The 23,813-nt window shown below is 42.8% G+C and overlaps 1 protein-coding gene across 1 annotated transcript in view; it reads right to left on the bottom strand.

The window, feature by feature from the left end:
• Window positions 1-23,813, bottom strand: part of POLR3B (RNA polymerase III subunit B) — an 83,331-nt gene that overhangs the window by 32,669 nt on the left and 26,849 nt on the right. Inside the window, exons 10-19 of the mRNA XM_056846945.1 lie at window positions 22,452-22,574; window positions 20,180-20,296; window positions 19,001-19,135; window positions 12,389-12,550; window positions 10,396-10,596; window positions 9,983-10,145; window positions 7,435-7,588; window positions 6,426-6,500; window positions 4,841-4,939; window positions 3,806-3,933 (exon numbers count right to left, since the gene is read on the bottom strand). Of these exons, the coding sequence (XP_056702923.1) occupies window positions 3,806-3,933; window positions 4,841-4,939; window positions 6,426-6,500; window positions 7,435-7,588; window positions 9,983-10,145; window positions 10,396-10,596; window positions 12,389-12,550; window positions 19,001-19,135; window positions 20,180-20,296; window positions 22,452-22,574 (1,357 nt within the window). The remainder of the gene's footprint in view (window positions 1-3,805; window positions 3,934-4,840; window positions 4,940-6,425; window positions 6,501-7,434; window positions 7,589-9,982; window positions 10,146-10,395; window positions 10,597-12,388; window positions 12,551-19,000; window positions 19,136-20,179; window positions 20,297-22,451; window positions 22,575-23,813) is intronic.

The following is a 23,813-nucleotide window of genomic DNA, read 5'->3' as shown; positions in this document are numbered from 1 at the left end:
GGGAGGGCTGAGCTCCCCCCAAAAAAGGACAAAGCTACAGTAGTTATATTTGATTAAATGAGTCATCATGCAGACAGATTCAAAGAAGCCAATTCATAAGACTCGCACTACTTTTTAAGATTGAGAACCTCAGGAATACTTCCTTATCCGCACCAAATCCATGAGGATATGAGAGATCTTTCCTACGAGTAAGATCACAGAGTCTCTGGTTGAAGAATAGATCTGTGGTCTTTGATTTAAAAAAAAATCAGCACAAAAATAGAAACCCCCATGTGTATAAAGCAAAAGATGACAATGTAATATGCCAGCTTCTAAAGTGTACTTCTGCTTCCCCTGCTCATTCTTCAGAACGAGGTGCTTTGTAATAGCACACAGAAACAAAGCCCTTTTTTATTATTACTTAAAGATATTCAGCAGCTTTTGTGTTCCCAGCGTCAGCAGTAACGTCAGAGGATTGTATCCAAGGAGCTAAATGTGCAAGACCCAGGGTCAAAGCAGCTGAATACACCAACCTCAGAAAACACAGACAATGAATTGCAAATGACACTGAAAACAAAACGAGAAAAAAAGCCCTTCACACAGAAAACTACAAAAGAACTCTACAGATACTGAATTGGCTTTCTGTACACACTGATCCTGCTTAACTGTGTGTGGTAACTAACCAAACCTTCAGAAGCTAATAGTCCTAAAATAGAGTCTCCTGGAAATATTAAATACAACAATGGACAGAGAAAGGTGTACTCTTTCGAATTAGTATTTTTAGAAGGATGCAGCCACAGGAAAGGGGCATTCTTTCATGGGCCCCTATCCCGGGGGAAAAGATCACAAATGACTTAAAATAAATGGACATCTGATTTCTAGCAATGCCACTGCCTTTCATTACAGAAAATATTTTGAACTTAATTCACTGACAGTTTTTCTTAAGTCTCATTGAAAATAAATGGCAATAGGCAGAATCCCAATCTGTGTGTGCAACTAAAACCACACAGAAGAAAGTGCTGATGAATTCTGCATACTGCCTTATATTTAAAACTGAAATAACCACTGGAGGCAGGAGAGAGAACTGACCGCAATTCTTTTTAACTGACTGTAAACCCAGTAAAATGCCCTTTTATATATCTCAAAAGTTGCTAGATTAGCATCCCGAAGAGCAGGGTATATTTTTATTTTAAAGTAACCTGCTCAAATTGCACAAGCAACTGATCTAGAAGTTAGTAAACGTGCAGCATATACAATGAACTGTCCTATTAGTTTTTCAATATAAGCAGAAGTTCCATAGGTGCAAGGTCAGAACAGTGAGCATTTGCACACGGAGGACTCCTAGGCCCATGTTAAGAAGAAGAAAAATCCCTGGACAAATTTATTTCACAGAGTGTTCAAGTTTATTCCTATGTTGATTTACAAAGTGCACGAGGGATATAGCACCATGACCGGTTGTATTCTTCCACTGAAACTTTGATTTTGCTGTAAACTTAGGACACTAATTTACCTTTGATAATAATATGTAACAATGATCGTCTTGCCAAACAAGAAAAAGAATGTATTAAGCTGGGATAGGATTCTTAAATGCCATTTAGCATAGCACAAGTGGGAACCCGCAAGGACTTGAGGGAGGGACCTCATTTCCCCCCCTCCCCACTATTTCCTTTTTTCCCTTTCCTGAAAGCCCCCATAGACTCTCCTAATTCTTGCTTCCTTCTCTTCCTGGGAAATTCCTAGAGATTTGGGGGTGGAGTCTTGGAAGGCAAGGTTTGGGGAGGGAAGCAACCTCAGCAGGCTATAATGCCATTGAATCCATCCTCCAAAGTAGCCATTTTCTCCAGGGGAACTGATCGCTGATCAGTTGTAGTTCTGTAAGATCTCCAGTCCACACCTGGAGTTCCCATGGAGGAAATGCCTGCTTTGGAAGATGGACAGTATGGCATTAGATCCCTTTGAGGTCCCTCCCCTCCTCAAACCCTCCCCTCCTAAGGCTCCACCCAACCAAATCTCCAGGTGTTTCCTAACCTGGAGTAGGTAACCTATTTCCTTCCCACCCAACAGCCAACATACCTTTATCTGCCCCTCTGTCTTAAACTTTTCTTCTCCCCCTCTCCCTAGCAGCCTCTATCTAGGAAAACTGTGGCCCAGTTCTGTGGTGCCGGCCATTGGGCCAGGCCTAGTTGCATGGTAGGGACCCAGGGAGCTTCCACAGCAAGATGGGGATTCGAACCTGGGTCTCCCAAATCCTACTCTGAAGCTCTAACCGCTACATCACACTGGCTTTCATAGGGTGGCTGCTGCTGAACAGTAGCAACTACCCAGGCCAAGTTGAGTCATGCAAGGGTATCAAGTCACCCAGAGGCTGCTGCAAGGCCTAGGGTTTCCAAACCCCAGGTGTGACCTCCCAGAATTACAACTGATCTCCAGACAACAGAGATCTGTCCCCCTTGAAAAAAATATGCCTGCTCTGGAGGATGAACTCTATGGCATTTTATCCAGCTGAGGCCTCTCCACTCCCCAAACCCTGGCCTTTTTAGACTCCACCACAAAATCTCTAGGAATTTCCCAACCTGGAGGTGGCAACCCTAGCAAGGCCTGGTTCCAATGAATCCTCCATCAAAGGCTAAAAATAGGCCCAGAAAAGGCCCTGCACCCCCTCCCCTTGCCTTTTAGTGACAGAACAAAACCTGGAATCTGTGGTTGCCTAGCAACAGCCACTGAGGGAAACTGTTGCTTAAAGCTACTGGAGCTCTGTTTATCATTTTGCATGCTTTTAACCCCTCCAATGCAGACAGTCAGTCTGCCAGTGTTTATTGCGGCCCACAGGCCATTCAGAAGCAGAGTAAAACAGGTAAAAAGAGAAGCAGAGTAAAACAGATAAAAACACTAATATAAAATTAATTAACTACCTAAAACCTGTCATACATCACTTGTCTTTAAGATACCTACAGTTAAAAGGTGAGAACCTGAGTAAATTATGCACTGCATATTATTTCAGCTCGTATTTTCATTGTAGAACACAGAAATTTCGCCATGGAAAACCCCCAGTTTATTTTTTTTTAAGATTTCAGATTTTTCTGCAAACCTACAGCCTTTTTCTAGTTTGTAGAATGATCTGTCTTGCCCATTTACAGCTCCAATCAGAGGATTTAAGTATCTTCAGATTTGGCCGACTTCGCTATTGATATATAGATAATTAGAAATTGCTGCTGTTAATCTCTCTCTTGAAACAGTGTATTACGCACGATTGCTCATGACTAAAACCCACTGAATTCAATTTTACTTGCTTCCTAATAAGTGTCCTTAGCATTAGCTATAATACTATTTGCTACTCCATTAAGAGTCCACTAATCAGTTCCAGTATTTCAAGAAAGCGATATAATAACTAGATTTCCTTTCCAAAACCTCCTAGCCTCCTAGATCTTGTCGTCACAGAACGGATAATTAATACTGAAAAAAAGGAGCACATTAGCTATCCACAGGAAATCTCTTCTTCATGTTCTCTGTCAGCCCGTTGCACAAACAGTCTCCCTCTCTCTATCCCTGGACCTCTATAGCATGAGATGACATAAAAATCTGCTACTAGGTCTCTAAAGATTCTGAGAAGAAATCAAGCACAGTAACTAACATACAAGAGAAAGTGGGTTTCATTTTTTCACATCTGATCATTTTTTAAAGCTGAATATGCAATCCAAACGGAACTTTGTACTTCAGTATGAAAAATAAGCTAATTATTTATGAGACATGGCTTAAACCAATCTAGTAATCACACTGGCTGCATACGACATGACACCACCCAGATCTAAAGCATGTAACATCTTACCCATGGCTTGCTTCCCCATAGCACACTGGTAAGTGTTTCTTGGGGACTGGTTATGGTGAGGGTATGGAATAAGGCCAGCACAGACACCAAGAAGGGTGAAAGGTTCAATCTCCAAATGTGTTGTCGCTCTTCAAAGAAAAAAAAAGATTGTCACAAATTCAACAGAATAGCTCCACAATTGTAAAAGGGTTTTGTTAAGATTATATTTTGCATGTTTAGTATCCTTAGAGCCATCGTGCTGTTTTTTTTTGTAACAAGTATATAGAATCGTGCTGTGTTTTTTGTAACAAGTATATAGTATCAGCATAGGTTTATCTTTAACACTTATTTTCGTTTATTATAAGGCAGGGTCATGGAAGTCACGCTGGTGAAGAGTGAAGAAGAGACAGCTCAAAAAATGTGCATTATAAATTACACAGAAAGCTCATCTCTGTTATCTGCTTTGATCAAGTGAGCCTTACAGGCTGGGACCATCAGCATGTACAACGTTTTCCCCAAGCCCACAAGGGCCTTCTCATTTATTCCAGTGGCAGGGGCAGCTACACAAAGGCAAAAGGATGTACTCATTACTTCATTGAAGTGAATGGGGAAGTACATTGGCTCTGGAGCTCCGTCAGTGTGCTTACGCAAACATGGAACTACACACTTCCATCAGCTACATCAATGGAAGCATATGATCATATGGGCAGATGAGGCAGCCTTATACGGGAACCAAACCATTGGCCCATCAAGGTCAGTAACGTCTACTCTGGTTGGCATTGGGTCTCAAGTAGAGGTCTTTCACAGCACCTATTACTTAACGGAGATGGTGGGGACTGAACTTGGGATCTTTTGTGTGCCAAGCAGATGCTCTACCACTGAGCCACAGCTCCTTCCCATGGTGTCTTTGAAGAACATCTTTAATAAACATGTTATTATTGTTCTGAAGATACACCTGAAGATATGTATGTATACGTAATTTCTTATTTTTCTCCACACTCGCAAGCTACTTCTAACATTGTCAGACAAACTTCATACTCAACACAGAACACTTACTTAGTGATTGTATGTTCATACAGTGCAATGTTGCAATCATTTTCCTCGTTCACATCCAAATATTCAACCAGACTCTCATGTAAAAAGTCTTCAAAGTTCCTACAAAAAAAGAACACGAACACTTCAAAATCATTTATTTATTTATGTCCTGCTTTTCTCACTAATGGGGACCTAACTCAGCTTGCATCACTCTCCCTCTCCTGTAGCTCACAACAACAACCCTGTGAGGAAGGTCAGGCTGAGAAAGAGAGCAACTGTCCCAAGGTCACCCAGACAGCTTCCGCAGCAGAGTGGGGTTTCAAACCCAGTTCTTTCAGATCCTAGACCCAATGTGCTAAGTATTACACCACATTGGCCGTACTGATCCAAAGAAGCTGAAATTATGTTTAAAAAAATGATGGCAAGTGACGGCTGTTGAAATTAAAGCTGCACAAGGAGGTGTGGGAACTAATTCTTCTGAAAAGCAAAGACCTGAATTAATAAGCTGTGAGAAAAGGATATTGATCTGTCCTTCATAGGAGGGTGGGCCCAACGGCTCCTTTCCTTCCTCTGCTCAGCTAAACGGGACCACTGGATCCAACCCAGTTTCCTTTGAATTCCTTTTCCTTCACTGACAGTGGCAAGGCTAGACGATTGCATGGGCAAGCAAATGAAATCTGGAGCTGCAGCCCAATTTAAGGGCTGCTCCGAGGCCTCAGAATTTAAGACCAGAGTGTCACAGTTCTCAAGAAAGGGTATCCCCAGATCCTTCCAGAAATGTCATCAGTTCACAAGGCAGGATGGCCAGGAGGGTCTGGGGAAGGCTAGAAATATAAACCACCAGCAAGGCAGCGTAGCGTGATATGGGGGCACCAGAGGTGAGAGGACAGGCTCTTGCACCTTGTTAACGTTGCGCAGAAAAGGGAATTTCAGCAGGCGTGGGCTTGTTCCTGCCCAGTAGGACAAGCCTCTCCTCTTGAAATTCTCTCTCTCGTATGTGGCTGTTAAAGGTCACCATGCTGTAAAAGTCATTTGGTCACCGTGCTGTAATTCCAACATGCAATATGTGGAGCAGAATGAGCTTCTGGTCACTTGGGAATACCCCACACGTGACATTTTTAGAAGCGTTGCAAAATAAATAAATAAAAAGAAGAGTTTCCAAAAAGAAATGTAATGTGCATTTTCAGCCCAATGCATCGGTACAGGTACATATGATAGAGAGCTGGGACTGGCTGCAACCCATCTCATGTACCCAATATATGCTGCAAATACGTAATACTCATGACCAATGTGCATATGACGCTATTTAATCTGCAAAATGGCGGCCCTTAGACTCAGAAGAAGAAGAGTTGGTTTTTATAACCCGATTTTCTCTACCTTTAAGGAGTCTCAAACCAGCTTACAATTGCCTTTCCTTCCTCTCCCCACAATAGACACCTTGTGAGGTAGGTGCGGCTGAGAGAGTTTGGAGAGAACTGTGATTAGCCCAAGGTCATCCAGCAGACTTCATGTGGAGTTTTTGATTACTGCACGACTCCTACTTTATCCTACTTTCTACATGGCTAGAGAAATAAGCCAGCATCATGAATTCTGCTAGGTTACTTACCTGTAACCCTGTGCAAGTTCTTCCATATGCTTGTCTGTAACAGCAGGTTTTTGCTTCTTTACAATAATGTAGGGTCTAGATTAAGGGAAAGAAATAGCATTAACCGATTTATAGTGAGCTTGTTTACACATCACTGTACCAATGGAAAACAAAAAAAAAGGCTGAGGTTTTGTACACTACCGTAGTCAGCAGCATACAAAATCTGAACACCCGAGTTAAGCTCAACCCTAGAAATTCATGCTGGAGCAAAAGGTAAAAACTGTTGTCTCAAGAGTGCTAAATTTCTAAACTCCACACAATGATCAGAACTCAAGAAAGTTTACATCACCACACAGAAACACGGACACAAAGAATGGCATGCACTATCAAAACGTCAAGGACTGTTGCTATTTGTACAAGATGCTGTTGCAGTGTGCAGTAAATAACTGCAACATACTTGGGCATTCCACTCCAAGAGTCCAAGCTAATAGTTTTAAAGGCTAATTAGCACTTTCAAACAGTGAAGTGGAAATCTGAACAACCGCAAAAGGATTAAGGGGAAGTGCAGGCAGAGAGAAGAACAACCACAGAGGAACTGGCAAACTGGATGACCAGCAAAATGTGTGTGTGTGTAAAGTGCCGTCAACTTGCAGCTGACTTATGGCGACCCCAGCAAGGGGTTTTCAAGGCAAGTGAGAAGCAGAGGTGGTTTGCCATTGCTTTCCTCTGCAGAGCCTTCCTTGGTGGTCTCCCTTTCCAAGTACTAACTCTGCTTAGCTTCCGAGATTTGGTTATACCATGCTGCCTTCCCTCTTTCCAGCAAGTTTTAACCTCTGCCAATTACACTGATGTCCATCATAACGGGTTTACAAGTCATACCTTTTTTCTGGCCACAGGATATCTTTTTGGTAGTCACCATTTAGTGAGGGTGTGAGAGTAACCTGCTCTTGTGGATGAACAAAATGGTGCATTTGGGGAAGGAAGGTGCTGGTGGGATTTCCCAGGAGGGTTGTTACTGTAGGACGCTTACCTGCACAACCTGCCTCCATCAGAAGAGATGTAGACACATCTGTCTGCCAGATTTGTGGAGATTGAAACAAATTCATTGATGTAGCCTGCTCTACGCATCAGCCGAAATGTGTTGACCAGTTTCTGGTGATCCTGAATGACACCAAGGATGTTGCCTGTCCAAGAAAACAACTGTTTCATACATTCCTGTCTCTCTCTTCTTTTGCACAACTTTATCAGCTTTCAGATGGATGGGGCCCTATAGCGGCTCTCTGTGGTTGTAAGCAGGCTCGTTTTCTGTTAAGCCTGCTATGATATGCTGGCTCCCGTTCCACTCTTCCCTACAACTTCAAAATCTACCACTTAATAGAGAGGCCATAGAATGTCTTAGAAATTAAAATCTGCAACTCAATGGGCCTTTTGCAAAGGGTTTGAGTTTCTAATATTATCACTTGATTTTTTTTTCTTTTTTTTGAAGAGCTTAGGGTTGTTTCTGACTCGCAAGCAAGGGACTGGGTTCCAATCATTGATCTTATCAAGAATGGCACTTAAATGCCTCTACCAGTACTGAACTACTTTGAGGTCTTCAAAATATCAAACTCAACTGAAGACCACAACAAAGAAGGCTCTCTATACTACAATTTCAAAGCCAACTTTCTGGCCAAAAAGGATACACAAATGATTTTACAAGCAACATTAAACTAACATCTGAAACAGTTCACCCACATGAACAGTGACATTAAAAATAGTTCTATGAGCCTTGAAAACACTGGTAGAAAAAAAATGAAGTCTAGCCTGTGTTTTAAAAATTAGCAATGATGTATCCTGGACAATTTCTTTGGGAGAGTGAATTCCAAAAATATGGTACAAACACAGAAAACCTTAGGTAATTCAGCCTCCCCTTCTCTAATCATAGTGCTTAGAACTGTGAATGTGAGGATATCAAGCAGCTCGAACTGGAAAAACAACTTTAATTTTTAAATAAAAGCAACAGTCAGCGATCCTGCAGCTTTCCTTTGCTATTACTCCGATGTATTCCGAACTACCCAAGTTTAAAATTATTTACTGTCTCAGCACCAATGTCTGCCTTCGTACTCCACATAATTCACCAATCTTTGTCAGAATTTTATAAAGCTGTCCCTCATTTTAAATATATTATCGACATGCAACTATAAATACCTCCCCGCCCTTCCCTCCCACACTACTAAATAAGAACTATTCTAGGAATTATTGGAAGTACATTGACCTTTTGGGCCAGGCAGCAGAAGCAGATTAGGGCTGCATTTCTATTTTGTAGCCCCCATACACACACACATCAGATACTGCTTCCTCACTGAGAGCTGGTATACACATAACCAGGTCAGATCCTTGATCACGGTTAAGAGGTCAGGCGTTGACAGCACAGCCATGCTCACAGAATTCTGCCTTCTGTCCCTGCAGGGAATTTTAATCATCCCCTTTACTGTGGTTCACAGATATCTTGGCCCTGATATTAAGAGCGGTTAAGGGGGCTAAACACATTCTGCACTTAACCAGGATGCCCAACTCTGTTTTAAGAACCCGTGCTGAGCAGAGACCCTGATTAACCACCATGCAACAACTGTGCAGAGAAGGGACAGGGCTGCAGAACAAGAACATGCAATGTTGTGGTCAGCTCCTAATCTCTTAGCAATGGCTTAGAGAGAAGCTCTGTAAAATTAACACTGGAAACCTTTCGAACAACCTGAGAGCTACTTTCTTCCATGGTTTAGTTGTAATGTATAAAGGCCTGCAAGGGTCCTTCGTATGAAAATGACCCACCCCTCCTGACAGGATGCCAATTTAGCATTAAGGACCCATATTACTGGCACTGCCTAATGGCTGTTAAGAGTCTTGCTGTATGAAAGAAGAGGGGGAAACTGGTTTACGGTGTTTTTAATGGCTTGTTTTGTTTTTATATTGATAATTTATAAAACATTTATGGTGGGTTTTTTCCACGCAATCTATCTTGAGCAGGAGTCCGGAGAGGGGGCACACAAAGTTCCTAAATAAATAAAATAACGAACAACAGCTGCTTCCATGTTCTGCAGTAATACAATAAAGGTGCCCAACCACAAACCCGATCTAGGGGAGTACAAATCCAGATAATACCATGACAATGTGACATGAACACATGAAGCTGCCTTATACTGAATCAGACCTTTGGTCTATCAAAGTCAGTATTGTCTACTCAGACTGGCAGCGGCTCTCCAGGGTCTCAGGCAGAGGTCTTTCACATCACCTACTTGCCTAGACCCTTTAACTGGAGATGCCGGGGATTGAACCTGGTACCTTCTGCATGCCAAGCAGAGGCTCTACCACTGAGCCACAGCCCCTCCCAAATGTGCGCACTGCATTATGAGGGGGAATAACTCTCTTTGGTGTGCTTGTGTTATCAACTCAAGGCCTCCCTATAAAACTCTCATCCTACAAAGCACCACTGTATGGAGTTCAGATAAAGAGGGTGATAAACAGAAGTAGCTGCTAACTTTTCATTCTCCATCTGTTTTTCTAGTTTAAAAAATCAGACAATTTTGAGGAGGTTGCCATACCGTTAAGGAAAACAAGAAAGACATTGGGATATGAAAGTTCTTCCCCGCAGAGAAGATTTACGTCTTCTACTCCCAGGTTACCAGCTAATTTAATAATAGGGCCATCTTCCATATCAGTAGTAATGTGAGTCATCAGAGCTAGGTTTTTAACCAATCCGCAAGCCTGAAGAAAACAAAAGAAGCATTTATTTTAAAAAGCAGTGTTCATATAAATGCTACCCAATGGCCCAAACACAGCGGACTGTCACACTATTGCCAAAAAATATTTATATATTTAAAATATTTATATCCTGCCTTTCCACAATCGCCAAAGTGGCTTACAGAAAGTAAACATACACATGTAAACATACAAGCACATAAAGTAAAGTACATCAAGTTGAAATGTTAAGGGAAATTCAGCTCGCTTTCCTTACCTCTCCTTCGGGAGTGTCGGATGGACACAGCATGCCCCACTGAGACGGCTGCAGAGATCGAGGGCCGCTCACTTTCCTTGTCTTCTCAAACTGAGAAGAGATTCTCGTCATCATTCCCAGTGCAGATATATATGACAAGCGGGACAACACTTGAGTCACACCCTGGCGATCCATCTTGAATCTCTTCAGTGACCAGTTTCCCTAAAGGCCAAGAATTAAACAAATTTACAAAAACACAGCATAAATCTCTCTCCATTTTCTAATCCATAACCATTTAAAAATGTAGATACCCAAAAGCCTACTGGTAGGACAGCTTTAGCTTTTCAATTGTCCTCAAGATTTTATGGCAGAAACATCAGACTAACTTTTCAGTGAAAAGTTATTTAACACTCCGTCACAAAGGCTGTTCTTTGATTTCACATGACCACATGAAGCTGCCTTATACTGAATCAGACCCTTGGTCCATCAAAGTCAGTATTGTCTACTCAGACTGGCAGCGGCTCTCCAGGGTCTCAGGCAGAGGTCTTTCACATCACCTACTTGCCTAGTCCCTTTAACTGGAGACGCTGGGGATTGAATCTGGGACCTTCTGCATGCCAAGCAGAGGCTCTACCACTGAGCCATGGCCCCTCACACTTTAATTATTTCTTGCAGATGAAGGACTTACATAAGAGCAACTTCACGCTTGACATTTTTTACACTGGTAGAGGTGCCCAAGGAAAAGGATACTACCTGAATATTAATATAAGTTGTGGGGCTCTAACAGACTTACACCCTTCTAAATCAATTGAAGTCAGTGGGATTAGAAGGGTGTAACTCTGCTTAGGACTTCAACATAAAATACTTTGAACTAGTAATTGGGATGTGGCTGGGTCACCTCTGCTGAGTATTTTTTAAGTGCACATGCACCTGCTAACATATAAGTATACCCTACACAATGGACAATTTGCTTGCTCATTTTGTACTCGGTTACTTGAACTGTACTCAAGTAAAACACTTTTTAAAAATTACTTGTATTAATAGGACCATTAACATCTCATATTAAGACAGCAGAAGGAGAAAAGATGTTACAGTTCAAACAAAAAGAGCCAGTTATCTGGTAGAAGACACATTAAGATTTAAGGAGAGAGCAACAAAAAACAACATCTTGCAATCTTTGATTTAATACGCTGACAGCACTCATAAAACAATATGCCATGCAGGCTTTAAGACAGTCTCCATACATTCTGGAGAATTTAAGACACCAAACTCCATACATTCTGAAGTTTTACAATGCATTGTCAAATATTGTATATTAATAAGACTTTGGATTAAGACACATTCCACGCAAGAGCCGGAAGAACTGCCCCGTTGTCAGAGCAGGAGCCCGTGGGCGGGGACAGCCTCAGGCACACCCCCTTCCTATTCCGCTACTGTCCCTGCCCCGCCTGTTTCTGCTTGGTCGCATTGCTTACGAACAGGTTTGCCCGCTGCTTGGCAACTCCCCCTCTCTTTAACAACTGGCCTGTGGTTCAGCTGTTAACGGAAAGAAGCCTGTAAAAGGTAAGGGGGGAGCAGAAAAATGGAGCCAAGCTCACCCCCCACCAGATTAGCCAAGCATCTACACTGACGCTCATTCACCGAATTTTCGTTTTTTTCTCCAGCTTAAAGGGGAAAGCCCTGGGAGCGACACATGTGCTCGGAATGAGCACACTGCCATGTGGAAACAAAAAAACCGTTGCTGTTGGGGAGGTCAAGGTTGAACAAAAGCTCTGTGCGGAAGTGGTCGAAGTCTCTATACTCTGTAAAGCACCACGCACACTGGTGGCACTATATAAATAATAACATTAATATTCTGGAACTAAGTTTAAAGACGCACAATTTCAGTAGTTTGCCTTCAAGGCCATTTCTTTCCTAGAGCTGGGTCCTATAGCCAAAGATGTCTAATAAGAGCCATTGCTGCTGCAGCTGAAAGAGACTCTATGCCTTTCAAATAATACACGGGGACACTTACAGTAGAGATAGCATTCACCATACCATTGGTGATCTGATCTTGCCGCATGTGCTTAACTACATCAAACTGGGCCGCTCTTTGCTTGGGAATTACTTGATCAGCAATCTTCTTCAACTCAGAGTTAAACTTTTTGAACAAGTCTTCAAAGAGGAGGGAAAGAAGCTGCAAGAGAAAAACAAGATTGAGAGAAAACAGCTCCAGAAGCTACACTGGAAATCTATCAGGGGCCATTCCTATACGTGGCCCATCCTGGAACAGAATGGCATTGGCACTTCTGACCTATTGATCGCTTTCCACCCCAAAAATAAATAACCCTCAATTTATGGATACAAGAAGTCTGTTCTGTTCTTGAGAACTTTTGAAACTAAATGTTTGAATTTGCCAGAGGCCATCTAGAGTCCAACTCTCAACACTTAAAAAGGAACATGACATATAAGTGGTCATTCATTGACCTTTAAAGTGAGGTTTTTAGATGAAGGAGATTGGTCACAGTACTGCGTAAAAACTACCTTAACCTGGTGTCTTATTCTCAGAATTGCTTTACATACCTATAATCTATAACTGGTGGATCACTCATGAAGATATCCCCAAAGAATCACCAGCATGAATATCTGCTATTCAGGAAAAGGGGGAAGTGCTTGCTCCCCTCACTTGGATGGGTCTTTATTTGTACTATTTCCAGCCCTGTCCTTCCCTCTTTTCCACTTAACGTTTTAGGAAATACACTTGCTCACCAATTAGCCTGTTCACATCTCACCACTCTTCTACTCACAAACAAATGGAATGAATCCTCTCTGTTCCCTGGAGGAGGGGGGAGTTTAAGTTCTTGAACTTGGCAATTCTTTCCCAAGTGTTGGATTTTACAGCAGCTCTGTCAGGAAGACTAAAAATACAGCACCTACCCAATGCCAAAAATACAAGTTCCCAGTATAAAAAGCATTGTGAAGTGCCAAACAAACTAGGTATTCAACTAGACCCTGTTAAGACATTCTGGAGTCTATTGCGTAATTTAATTCCTTCATGGAGTAAGACCAATTTACAACTCTCTCAATTTTCTTAGCAGTAACAGAACTGTACCGCCTCAGTGGGCTGAAAGCCAGCCAGCCACCCATTCTGCTGCCCAAACAAATATTTATATGGTCTATAACTTGCTGTCCTTCCACTATCATTATGTCTTTTTGGTTTGCACACCAAGCACATGGACACTGAAACATCCAGGACCTTTTATCGCACAACATAGAAGATTTCATGAAATCTTCTGGAATTATAAATGTAATCCAGTCAACTACAACGGCCCCTCTGATGGTGCTCTGAAAGTCCATCTAGATTCCAACTCCCTACTGTTTTAAGATGAACGAGAAATACACGCAGTCTGAAAGAGTACCAAGAGCATCAGAACTTTTACATCAGTGGTACATACCAATGACCACTCTTTCTTCCAAGGCTGGAAATGTCCCCATCCCTCAAACAACTAGCTTGCCATCAAGAGTCCGCCTTAAGGACATTCTGACAAAAATCTCTAAAGTATTAGTGTATAAACTGGATTACCTCAGATAATATTTTGACTAACACACTCGTTTGTATTCAGCCATGTAGTTCTGAATTCTTAAGTGCACTTCAGTCTTCGGAAGAGGAGGCAGTGATTTCCTCCCTCACACTGCAGAGCCCTACTTTGCCCCCCCCCCCAAAAGCTGTCCCTGGGGATACGCCGGTCTTCAAGAACTCAATTTCAGAGGGGTTCAGTGGGCTGCAGTGGGAGTGGTAAATGGGAAAGTACTGCTCTGTGAGTAGGTTTCATTAGATACAAGCAACAAAAGCAAATTTCAGAGTAGCCACCATTTCAGTCTTGCAGCATGTTTAGCTAATCTTTTTTGCAATATACGCTCTCATGGACTATTTAGTCAGAAGTATGAAGTTATCCTCAGCTGACAGATTATACATATGCCTACATACAAAAGGATGGGAGGGGGGGTATGTGCTTACAAAGTGAAGGTGGAGGTTAAGAATATAAAAAGAGCCCTGCTGGATCAGACCAGTGGTCCATCTAGTCCAGCATCCCATCTCACACAGTGGCCAGCCAGTTACTCTGAAGGGCCAACAGGCCGAGGCCAGCGTGGTGTAGTGGTTAAGAGCGGTAGTTTGGAGCGGTGGAGTCTGATCTGGAGAACCGGGTTTGATTCCCCACTCCTCCCCATGAGCGGCGGAGGCTAATCTGATGAACTGGATTTGTTCCCCCACTCCTACACAAGAAGCCAGCTGGGTGACCTTGGGCAAGTCATATACTCTCAGTCCCGCCTACCTCACAGGGTGTCTGTTGTGGGGAGGGGAAGGGAAGGTGATTGTAAGCCAGTTTGAGTCTCCCTTAAGTGGTAGAGAAAGTCGGCATATAAAAACCAACTCTTCTTCTTCTGATGCTGCCTACTGGCATTGGTAGTCAGAGGTTTAAAGTCTCTAAATGTGGTTCAGTAATACAAGAGAAAGGTGTGCTACATTACTACAGAGAATACAAATAAAACTGAAATACATTCCAAAGAGTAAAAAGATCAAGTCAGAATGGGTGTGATCCATTTCCAACCAGTGATGACCCATCAAATATTAACAGTATTTAAAAGCATCTAAAAAGGGGAAATTTGCTTTCTATAGAGAGCGAGCCATGCTGTCAACATTCAGCTCAAGCCTGAGAGCAAAGCTAGACATGATGGTAGAAGATCCATGAATGGACCCCCTTCCAGGGTTTTAAATGTGTATATAGCTGTTATGGGGGAATTAAGATTTGGATTAGGATTCTGGCAAGGGGGGGTGACCAGAAGATTAATCGTCCTCCTTGCTGTTTCCGCAGTACAAGACACCTTCCCCCTTGTGACAGTGTCGCTCAAGCAGATATTGGATAGAGTTTGTCAATGGAATTTACAGCTTGGGCTAGTTTCTGGGGTTTTGTGCCATCTTTCAGTGATCCATTGTTGCTGTACAACAGTATCACCTTCAGAAAAAAATGAAATTCTGAAATTATACAACTGAAATAGCTGTCATATATAAGAAATGGAATAAAACAGAGAAATTTGAAATGCGCTAACACTCACACCATCAATTTAAATGTGAGCAGTGTAACATTTCCAAATAAATAAGGTCTAGGAAACCACTTTAAAGAGGCTGTCAGAACAGACTGGCAACTACTAGGCTAAGCCTGTCATACATTTATCCTACCTTTCATCTACAGAGTTCACAGCAAACATGGCTTCCCCCTCCTCCATTTTGTCCTTCCATGAGGTAGAATAGGCTGAGAGGGAGTGACTGGCCTAAGGTTAGTTACCATGGCTGCTTGGAGATCTGAACCCAGAACCTCGCTCCAGCCCTACACCACACTAACCACTACACCACACTGACTCTGTCACACACTACTGGGGGAGGGGGAAGAGGAGGAGGAGGAGTTGGTTTTCATATGCCGACTTTCTCTACCACTTAAGGAAGAATCAAACCGGCTTACAACCACCTTCCCTTCCCCTCCCCACAACAGACACCCTGTGAGGTAGGTGGGGCTGAGAGAGCTCTAAGAGAACTGTGACTAGCCCAAGGGCCCCCAATAGGCTTCATGTGGAGGAGTGGGGAAACCAACCTGGTTCACCAGATCAGCATCTGCCGCTCACGTTGAGGAGTGGGGAATCAAGCCTGGTACGCCAGATTAGAATCCACCGCTCCAAACCACCACTCTTAACCACTATACCACGCTGGCTACAACACTACAACAAGCCATAAAAAACCCATTCCATCAGCATTGGACTTGACAGAGATCTGTGCCAAGTAAACATAATGTAGTGCATTGGCCCTAAACCAATCTCTAAATCATATTACCGAACTGTCACAGCTTCATGGATACAATCCCTGTTCACCCATGGACTTCATAACAATTTACCAGTAGATATTACAGTTCTCAAAAATATGGTTTTGATATTTCCCACAACTTCAACGTACAGATGCCCATGAAAAATAATGCATCGTATATGCACTTGGTTTTCTACCAACCGTATATAGTGCAGATTTTACAAGTTCCTGCACCCCTGCATTCTGCACCAAGATTAAAGACTTACTTGTTCAGGACATCTAAAAATCTAACCACAACTGGTTGTGACTTCCAAATTTGGGTAGTCTGCTTCAACAAACTGGGATTCTAAACCACGGAATAGAATGTGTGGTCAAGAAACAAAACCCCAATTTGTAGAAGCACCTGAATAAGTCCCAATCGACTGTAGTTACAGTGAAGACTTCCTGCTTTAGGAAGACTTTCGTTTCGGCACTGCATGAGAGGCTCATTCACATCATGAAAAACTGGCGGTTTGTTAGTTATGACTGAATGCAGCTACGGCTTGAAGCAAATCTCCCTTTCTGCCTCCATTCCCCATCCATACAGTAACAAAAAAGCCTGTTTTAAACATTACAAAGTACTCTGGACAAACATACAGAAATAGTTCCCCATTGACTTCAGAAGAGTCACCAATATTCTCTTTCTGACTGAAGTAATAAAGTTCAACTAGAAACTTCTTCACATTTTTCAGCCTGAAGCATTCCTTTGCCAATTCTTGTACACCCACAAGGCTGTCTCTCAGAGCATAGCAAAGTTTCACAATAACCTATTTTTTTTAGGTCAAGTATAAGTGATTAAAAAGAGAAAGGGTTGGCATGCCAGTGATAATATTCATTGCATTTTATAGCTAACCCAAGGTCTTTGAGACAGGAACATTGAAGAGCAAATTAAATTTGAGGGGTGGGGGGTGAGAGAACTTAGGGGAGAGGAAATGACAGTCCATCAATTGATTTCCATTGAAAATCCCAAGGAAAAAAATTAATAAAGTAGTTAAGCTGCTGAAATACAGTTTCACCAATTAGCTTAATGTCAGAGAATTCTAATTAGGCGCCTTGAGATTGCCATTTAGTGTTTGAGGCTTTGGAGTGCCAAATTCTCCTTTTCAGACAAACTGGTTGCAAAACTGAAGACATTAGGCAGCCTTAATTATATTATCAGAACAGCTGGGATTAGTCAATCTCTGAAGTCAAGGCGGTTTTCTTTTGTCACAGGGTAGAAATCCCTTCCTTTCCAGGGTGCCGGATTTTGGTACTATTCCATATCTCACCCATACAAAGCAAGCTGAATTAGAAAAGGAAGAAAGAAAGAAAGGGGGGGGGCAAAAACCCCAAACAAACCCCAAGGACAAAGACAAGGGAAATGCTCAGCAAATAATGAACACATTAAGGAAAGAGAAAAGGTAGGTGAAAAGATTAAGCCTGGAATCGGTAGGTTTCGCTAACACCTCTGCTGGCACCTGGCCTGCCAAGCCTCTAGTGGCAGAAAGACTAAGAGGAAGCTCTGTAAACCAGCTTGGCTAAGGGAAACAACTGTTATCTAAAGCGAAAGCACATTTCGTACTCCCTTGTCCCATGGGGTGTGAAATTAGCAGCTATTGTTTTCACACATTTTTACAGACACAATGCCTTTTATGTCTTCACATTGTATAGACTGCTATGTTTTCCTCCTCATACAGAAACAGTCTTTTTTCATTCAAATTTTTAAGCAACAGGATTTTTAAGCCCAGAAACACAACCATTGCTAATATATATGTATATATAGCTATTAAAGGCAGAAACTCTAGCCAACTGAAAACTCTTAAGAAATAGGCATAAAGCAGGATGTTTTATAAATTTGCAAAATATAGTCAAGAGAATTTGGAAACAGCAAGAGAACATAAGAACGTAAGAAAGGTCATCCTGGATCAGACCAAGGTCCATCAAGTCCAGCAGTCTGTTCACACAGTGGCCAACCAGGTGCCTCTAGGACGCCCACAAACAAGACAACTGCAGCAGCATTAACTTGCCTGTGTTCCAAAGCACCTAATATAATAGGCATGCTCCTCTGATCCTGGAGAGAATAGGTATGCATCATGACTAGTATCCATTTTTACTAGTAGCCATGAATAGCCCTCTCCTCCATGAACATGTCCACTCCCCTCTTAAAGCCTTCCAAGTTGGCAGCCACCACCCCATCCTGGGGCAGGGAGTTCCACAATTTAACTATGCATTGTGTGAAGAAATACTTCCTTTTATCTGTTTTGAATCTCTCACCCTCCAGCTTCAGCAGATGCCCCTGCATCTTTCTCTCTGGCCTACTGAGATGAGAAAAATCTCAAGAGCAGTTTCAAGATATATTTTAGATCTTAATCATTAAAACCAGCCAGAAAATAAACCATGACTGAACTCTTACAAAGGATCAGTAAATTAGTGGGCATATACTAGAGTATATAAAGCTCTATAATTTTAGAATATCCCCCTAGTCTACAGAATCTGCTACAGCAATTTTAAGAGTTGTCTGTAAAAATAGTTTACCACGTATCAATGCCAGCCTTAAGTGTCTGGGGGCTATTTTTCACATTATGATTTTTTTTAAGTGTACAGTTAACATGTCCTACATGGGGATTAGTTTAGTTACCTGGCTATTGCCACAGCGGAAGGAAAAACCCACGCCCACTTTAATAAGGGGAGCGTTATTCTGCATCAGCAGACTATACCACAAAAATTTACTTAGGCCCATTAAGCATGTGGATGCAAAACACTGGAGCAAATTACCTGTCCCGCCAACTCCAGTCGCTTATTACCATAATAGTCTCTGTCATCTACTTTATTGTCACCTTGGGCTAGAATCACCCTGCGGACCATCACAGCTGTATAAATGCACTTGGAGCGGAAATTGAATTCTTTCACCTGAAAGAGAGAAAGCAGATGGAAACTAGTAGACAACGGTGAGAACCTTCCTCCAAGAAAAAAAGATCTTGAGGGCCCAAACTAGTGAATTGGGCAGAATACCTAAATTTCTTCCATAGAAAACTGGAAGGGCTTTAACTTTTCTAAAAACAGAAAATATAATAGCCACAAGGATCAGTTAGAGGTGTGCATAATCCAGCATGTTGATGTATTTGTTGGTTTTTTTAAACATTTCTCGTGGTAGGTTAATAAGATTGAAGTTGTTAAGGTGAGGCAATATCAGCCTGATCAGCTAGACAAATTCATATGAGCACAGAAGGGAATATTGCAGAACACAGTTTATGAGAACTGGGTGAGCAAATAAGGAACTTGGAGAATTCCAAGGAAGCAGTGGAAAATAAATGAATCTGGCAGTTCTGATTTCACAGACCAGAATATCAACATAGCTCAGCATCAATCCTTTTGTCATTCCATTTGTCCTCCCCATTACAATTTAAACACAGGAAGGAAGGAAGGAAGGAAGGAAGGAAGGAAGGAAGGAAGGAAGGAAGGAAGGAAGGAAGGAAGGAAGGAAGGAAGGAAGGAAGGAAGGAAGGAAGGAAGGAAGGAAGTAGACAGGCCTAAATCTGCAAGATGATCAAGGTCAGGATCATGTTTAAAACAGAATACTTGCAAAACACCATCTCTCAGAAATAAAGTATTTCTTTTCAATTTTGGAATTCGTGATGGAAACCCTAAATGGTTATCTTGTTCTTAATGAAATGAACATGCTCACTTTTACCTCTCTTCCATCACATATTCCACTGCTTCCAGCATGACTTGAAAATACAGGATCTCAATAAATCATGTAAATCCCATTTTGATTTACAAAAGAGAACCTTGGAGAATCTGTGTCAAATAGGACAGTTTGCCCTCAACCATTTAACTCTTGTTTGAAGCAAGAGAAAGAAGAATGAGTGAGAGAGGAAGGCAACAGGGCATTAAGATTTCAACAACAGCAACAACCACCAGGGCCACTGCTTTAATACCACTTATCATACGTACGGGGACATGGGCAAGGATGGTTGCTGCCAGCAGCTCCCTCGCTTCTTCCATCTTGGTCTTCTTGGGTCCTCCCCACATCCTCTGCCTTCGTACCTTATTTCCCAAATACTTCAATGCCTGTGAAGTGGATACCATTTGTAAGTCAGTATAGAATACGCTCCCACTGCATAGTCTTCTACTTCTGTAATACTATTTCCCACATTGTTTAACATATCATGTCTGATTTTTTTGGGCTTTGTTTCAAATTTCTGTAATCCTATTCTGAGTGCATTGCTTATTAGATATCATGTTTAGCACTGGTTTTAGCGGACATAGAAGGGTGTAACTCTACTTAGTATGGCACTGAAAGGGGCTTAGGGCACCTTTGCTGTTTTGAATGCAACAGCCTAGTGCTTCTAGAACTTAAGCAATGAAAATCAGTCAGGGACACTACTTTAAGGAGCCAGTGTGGTGTAGTGGTTAAGAGCGGTGGTTTGGAGCGGTGGAGTCTGATCTGGAGAACCGGGTTTGATTCCCCACTCCTCCACATGAGCGGCGGACGCTAATCTGGTGAACTGGATTTGTTTCCCCACTCCTCCACATGAAGCCAGCTGGGTGACCTTGAGCAAGTCACATTCTCTCAACTTCACCTACCTCACAGGGTGTCTGTTGTGGGGAGGGGAGGCGAAGGTGATTGCAAGCAGGTTTGAGTCTCCCTTAAGTGGTAGAGAAAGTCGGCATATAAAAACCAACTCTTCTTCTTCTTTATTTTAACTGGAGCCCTTTAAACCAGTGGTTTCCAGTGGGCAGTACCACCCCCTGGGAGGCATTGGGATTACCTAGAGGACACTAAGAGGCAAGGGGGCAGCAGGGGGGTGCTAGAGGTGGGTCTCTTCAACTGTGTTGTTGGATAGGGTAGGGGGAGCTGGGGTTGAGTTTGTGGAACAGAGGGGGCGGTGCCCCAAAAGGTTTGGGAACCGCTGCCTTAAACGGATACGAACAGGTTTCCTCGTTTTATTTTAACCATGCCCAAATGGTACCCCCACATTCTCCAATTTGCATACACCAGTTACTATTCTAATATGTCAGTGAAAAGGTATTGAGCATGCCCATTATTTTTCTTAACCTTGTAAATAAAAATGGCATTGGCCTTTTTTGCCACAGGACAGTACTGAGTGAGCTCATCTTCAGTTTATCAACCATGATGACTTTCAAGGCTTTTTCAGCACTAATATCGCCCATGAAGAGTGGGTATATTTGGTGTGCCCCACACCAGCTTTTTGGGAAACAGCCAAAGACTTTATAAGCCAAGTTCAGAATTGATGTTTGGCCAACTTACAATTGAAAGGCTAGTGGCTATTAAAGTAATGAATCTGTCTGGGGCTAAACAGAGGATAAAAACAATCACAGACGAATGGAGAAGGGGACTCCTCAAGTCTGTGCCAGTTACACACATCAGAAGACCTGCTATTACATTTCATACGTTTGTCTTGCCCCATTTGCTTGCATGTGCATCTTCAGGCAAGTTAAGGCAACCTCCCCATTCACATGATGAAATCTCACTATTAACACCGTAAGAACCCGGCTGCATCAGATTAAAGAGCAACATATTCCAACTTCCTGTTTTACACGTTGATCGACCAGAAGCGCCTGGGAAAAACACAAGCAGGGCAAGAAGGCCAATTTCCATACCACTGCTATTGCCTCCTGTCATCTTGAATTCAGGCCACGCTACTTCAGAACATGGGAGGTCTCTTTGAGCCACTGTTGTTAATAGCCATTGGTAGACATACATTCCCCCCCCCCACATGAATATGTCCTATTTCCTTTTAAACCTATCTAAGCTAGCGGCCATTGCCACATCTTGCATGGCAGCAAATTCCATAAAAGATGCCTTGAGTACTTTTTTTGGGGGGGGGTCTATCCTGGAGCCATATCACTGGGTGAGTTGCTAGGGTGTTGTAGCAGGGGGAGAGGAAGGGAAAGTTATCTTGCTTTCCCCGTACCACATGTAACTGTACAAACCTGTATTATCAAGGGGGTGAGCTCTTTCCAAAGTCAGCTGGTGCCTATACGTATCAAAAAAACCAATCGCAATTATTGGTCGAGACTGACTTTTGAACTGCGGCACCAACAATAAGAATGGAAGCCTGACGGGCAGTACTGCGAAAGGACTTCCCCCCCCCCAACACACACATCTTCCACATCACCCAATAAATCCACAAAAGGCAAATATAAAAAAGCTGCCATCTCTAGAAACGCACCACTGATGGATGTTTGAAAGGGCACACACCTGCATCTGTGTGAAAATCTGAGCTTTCTGGCACTCTTCCAAGCTGGGGGCAAAGGCAGCCATCACGTGCTCCTCCGTACCAATCATCTGCACAATCTCTTGGTCACTCTCGACACCCATGGCCTAGAAGAAGGGTTTTGGGGGTGGGGAGAAATCAAAGGTAGAAAACAAGAGAAAGAACATCGGCTTTGTGTTAACTCGCTGACATTTGCTTATGCTAATTTGGTATTGTATGCCGGTATTACTCGTAAGCAAAAGCGAGTTCTCTCAGAGACACGGCCATCTGGCACTGGCACCAGCACGCTCTCAAACTAGGGGATGGAAAGCTTGATAAACAGCAGCAGAGAAGGCAAACTATAGGGGAGCGAGCTTTTGCTAGAATGCTGTTGGTGGCTCCTCTGTGCAAGAAACATCATGTTGTTTCTTTATTAAAAGTCACAGCCAGCGATTTGTACCTGGCATCGTTAAATTATGGAACTCCCTGCCCCAGGATGGGGTGATGGCTGCCAACTTGGAAGGCTTTAAGAAGGGAGTGGGCATGTTCATGGAGAGGGCTATCCATGGCTACTACTAAAAATGGATACTAGTCATGATGCATACCTATTCTCTTTAGGATCAGATGAGCATGCCCTTTATATTAGGTGCTGTGGAACAAGGGCAGGATGCTGTTGTAGTTGTCCTGTGTGGGCTTCCTAGAGACACCTGGTTGGCCATTGTGTGAACAGACTGCTGGACTTGATGGGCCTTGGTCTGATCCAGCATGGCTTTTCTTTTGTTCTTATGATGCCCGCTGAAGCACTACAGGAAAGCCACAGTGCTTTTCTAGGGCTCAACCATCAAAAAAGTGACATTTTGGGGAGCACCGAGTTTGCTTCCAAAAAGCAGCATGCTTTCGCTTTTTGCTGAGGAACTCTGGGCAGAACACTTGCCAGAAGATCCTGTCAAACTTCACAGATAATTCCTGGCTGCCCCTCAACGCAGCTGCTGCAGCCAGTACTGTCTTCCACCTTTTGCAAAGGGTGTGTGTGTGTGTGTAGGGGATGACTGCTACATATTGCTGAAGCTGGGGGCTTTTTTTTTAACCTTTTGGATTGCCTCCCCCCATTGGCAAGGGACCCTTTTTGCAGGAGCAGACTACTGGATGGATGGCCTCTCCCCATTTCAGCTCAGTCCTAGTCTCTTCAGGCGGCACACCCACATGTGAAAAGGTTACAGAAGGTTCATTTTCCAGTTATTTGGCTTTCTGGCATTCTACCTTCAGGAAACATGTTCTGTGTCAACGTGTCCGCTGGGAGACCTTTTCAATCAGGCCACAGAACCCCAGTATCATGCAGAGGAATCCAGGGACTGTTCCAAGAGGAA

The sequence above is a fragment of the Euleptes europaea genome, chromosome 3, assembly GCF_029931775.1.
Source record: "Euleptes europaea isolate rEulEur1 chromosome 3, rEulEur1.hap1, whole genome shotgun sequence".
Taxonomy (NCBI): domain Eukaryota; kingdom Metazoa; phylum Chordata; class Lepidosauria; order Squamata; family Sphaerodactylidae; genus Euleptes; species Euleptes europaea.
The sequence above is the reverse complement of the archived record's forward strand: the minus strand, read 5'-3'. Positions and strand labels throughout refer to the sequence as shown.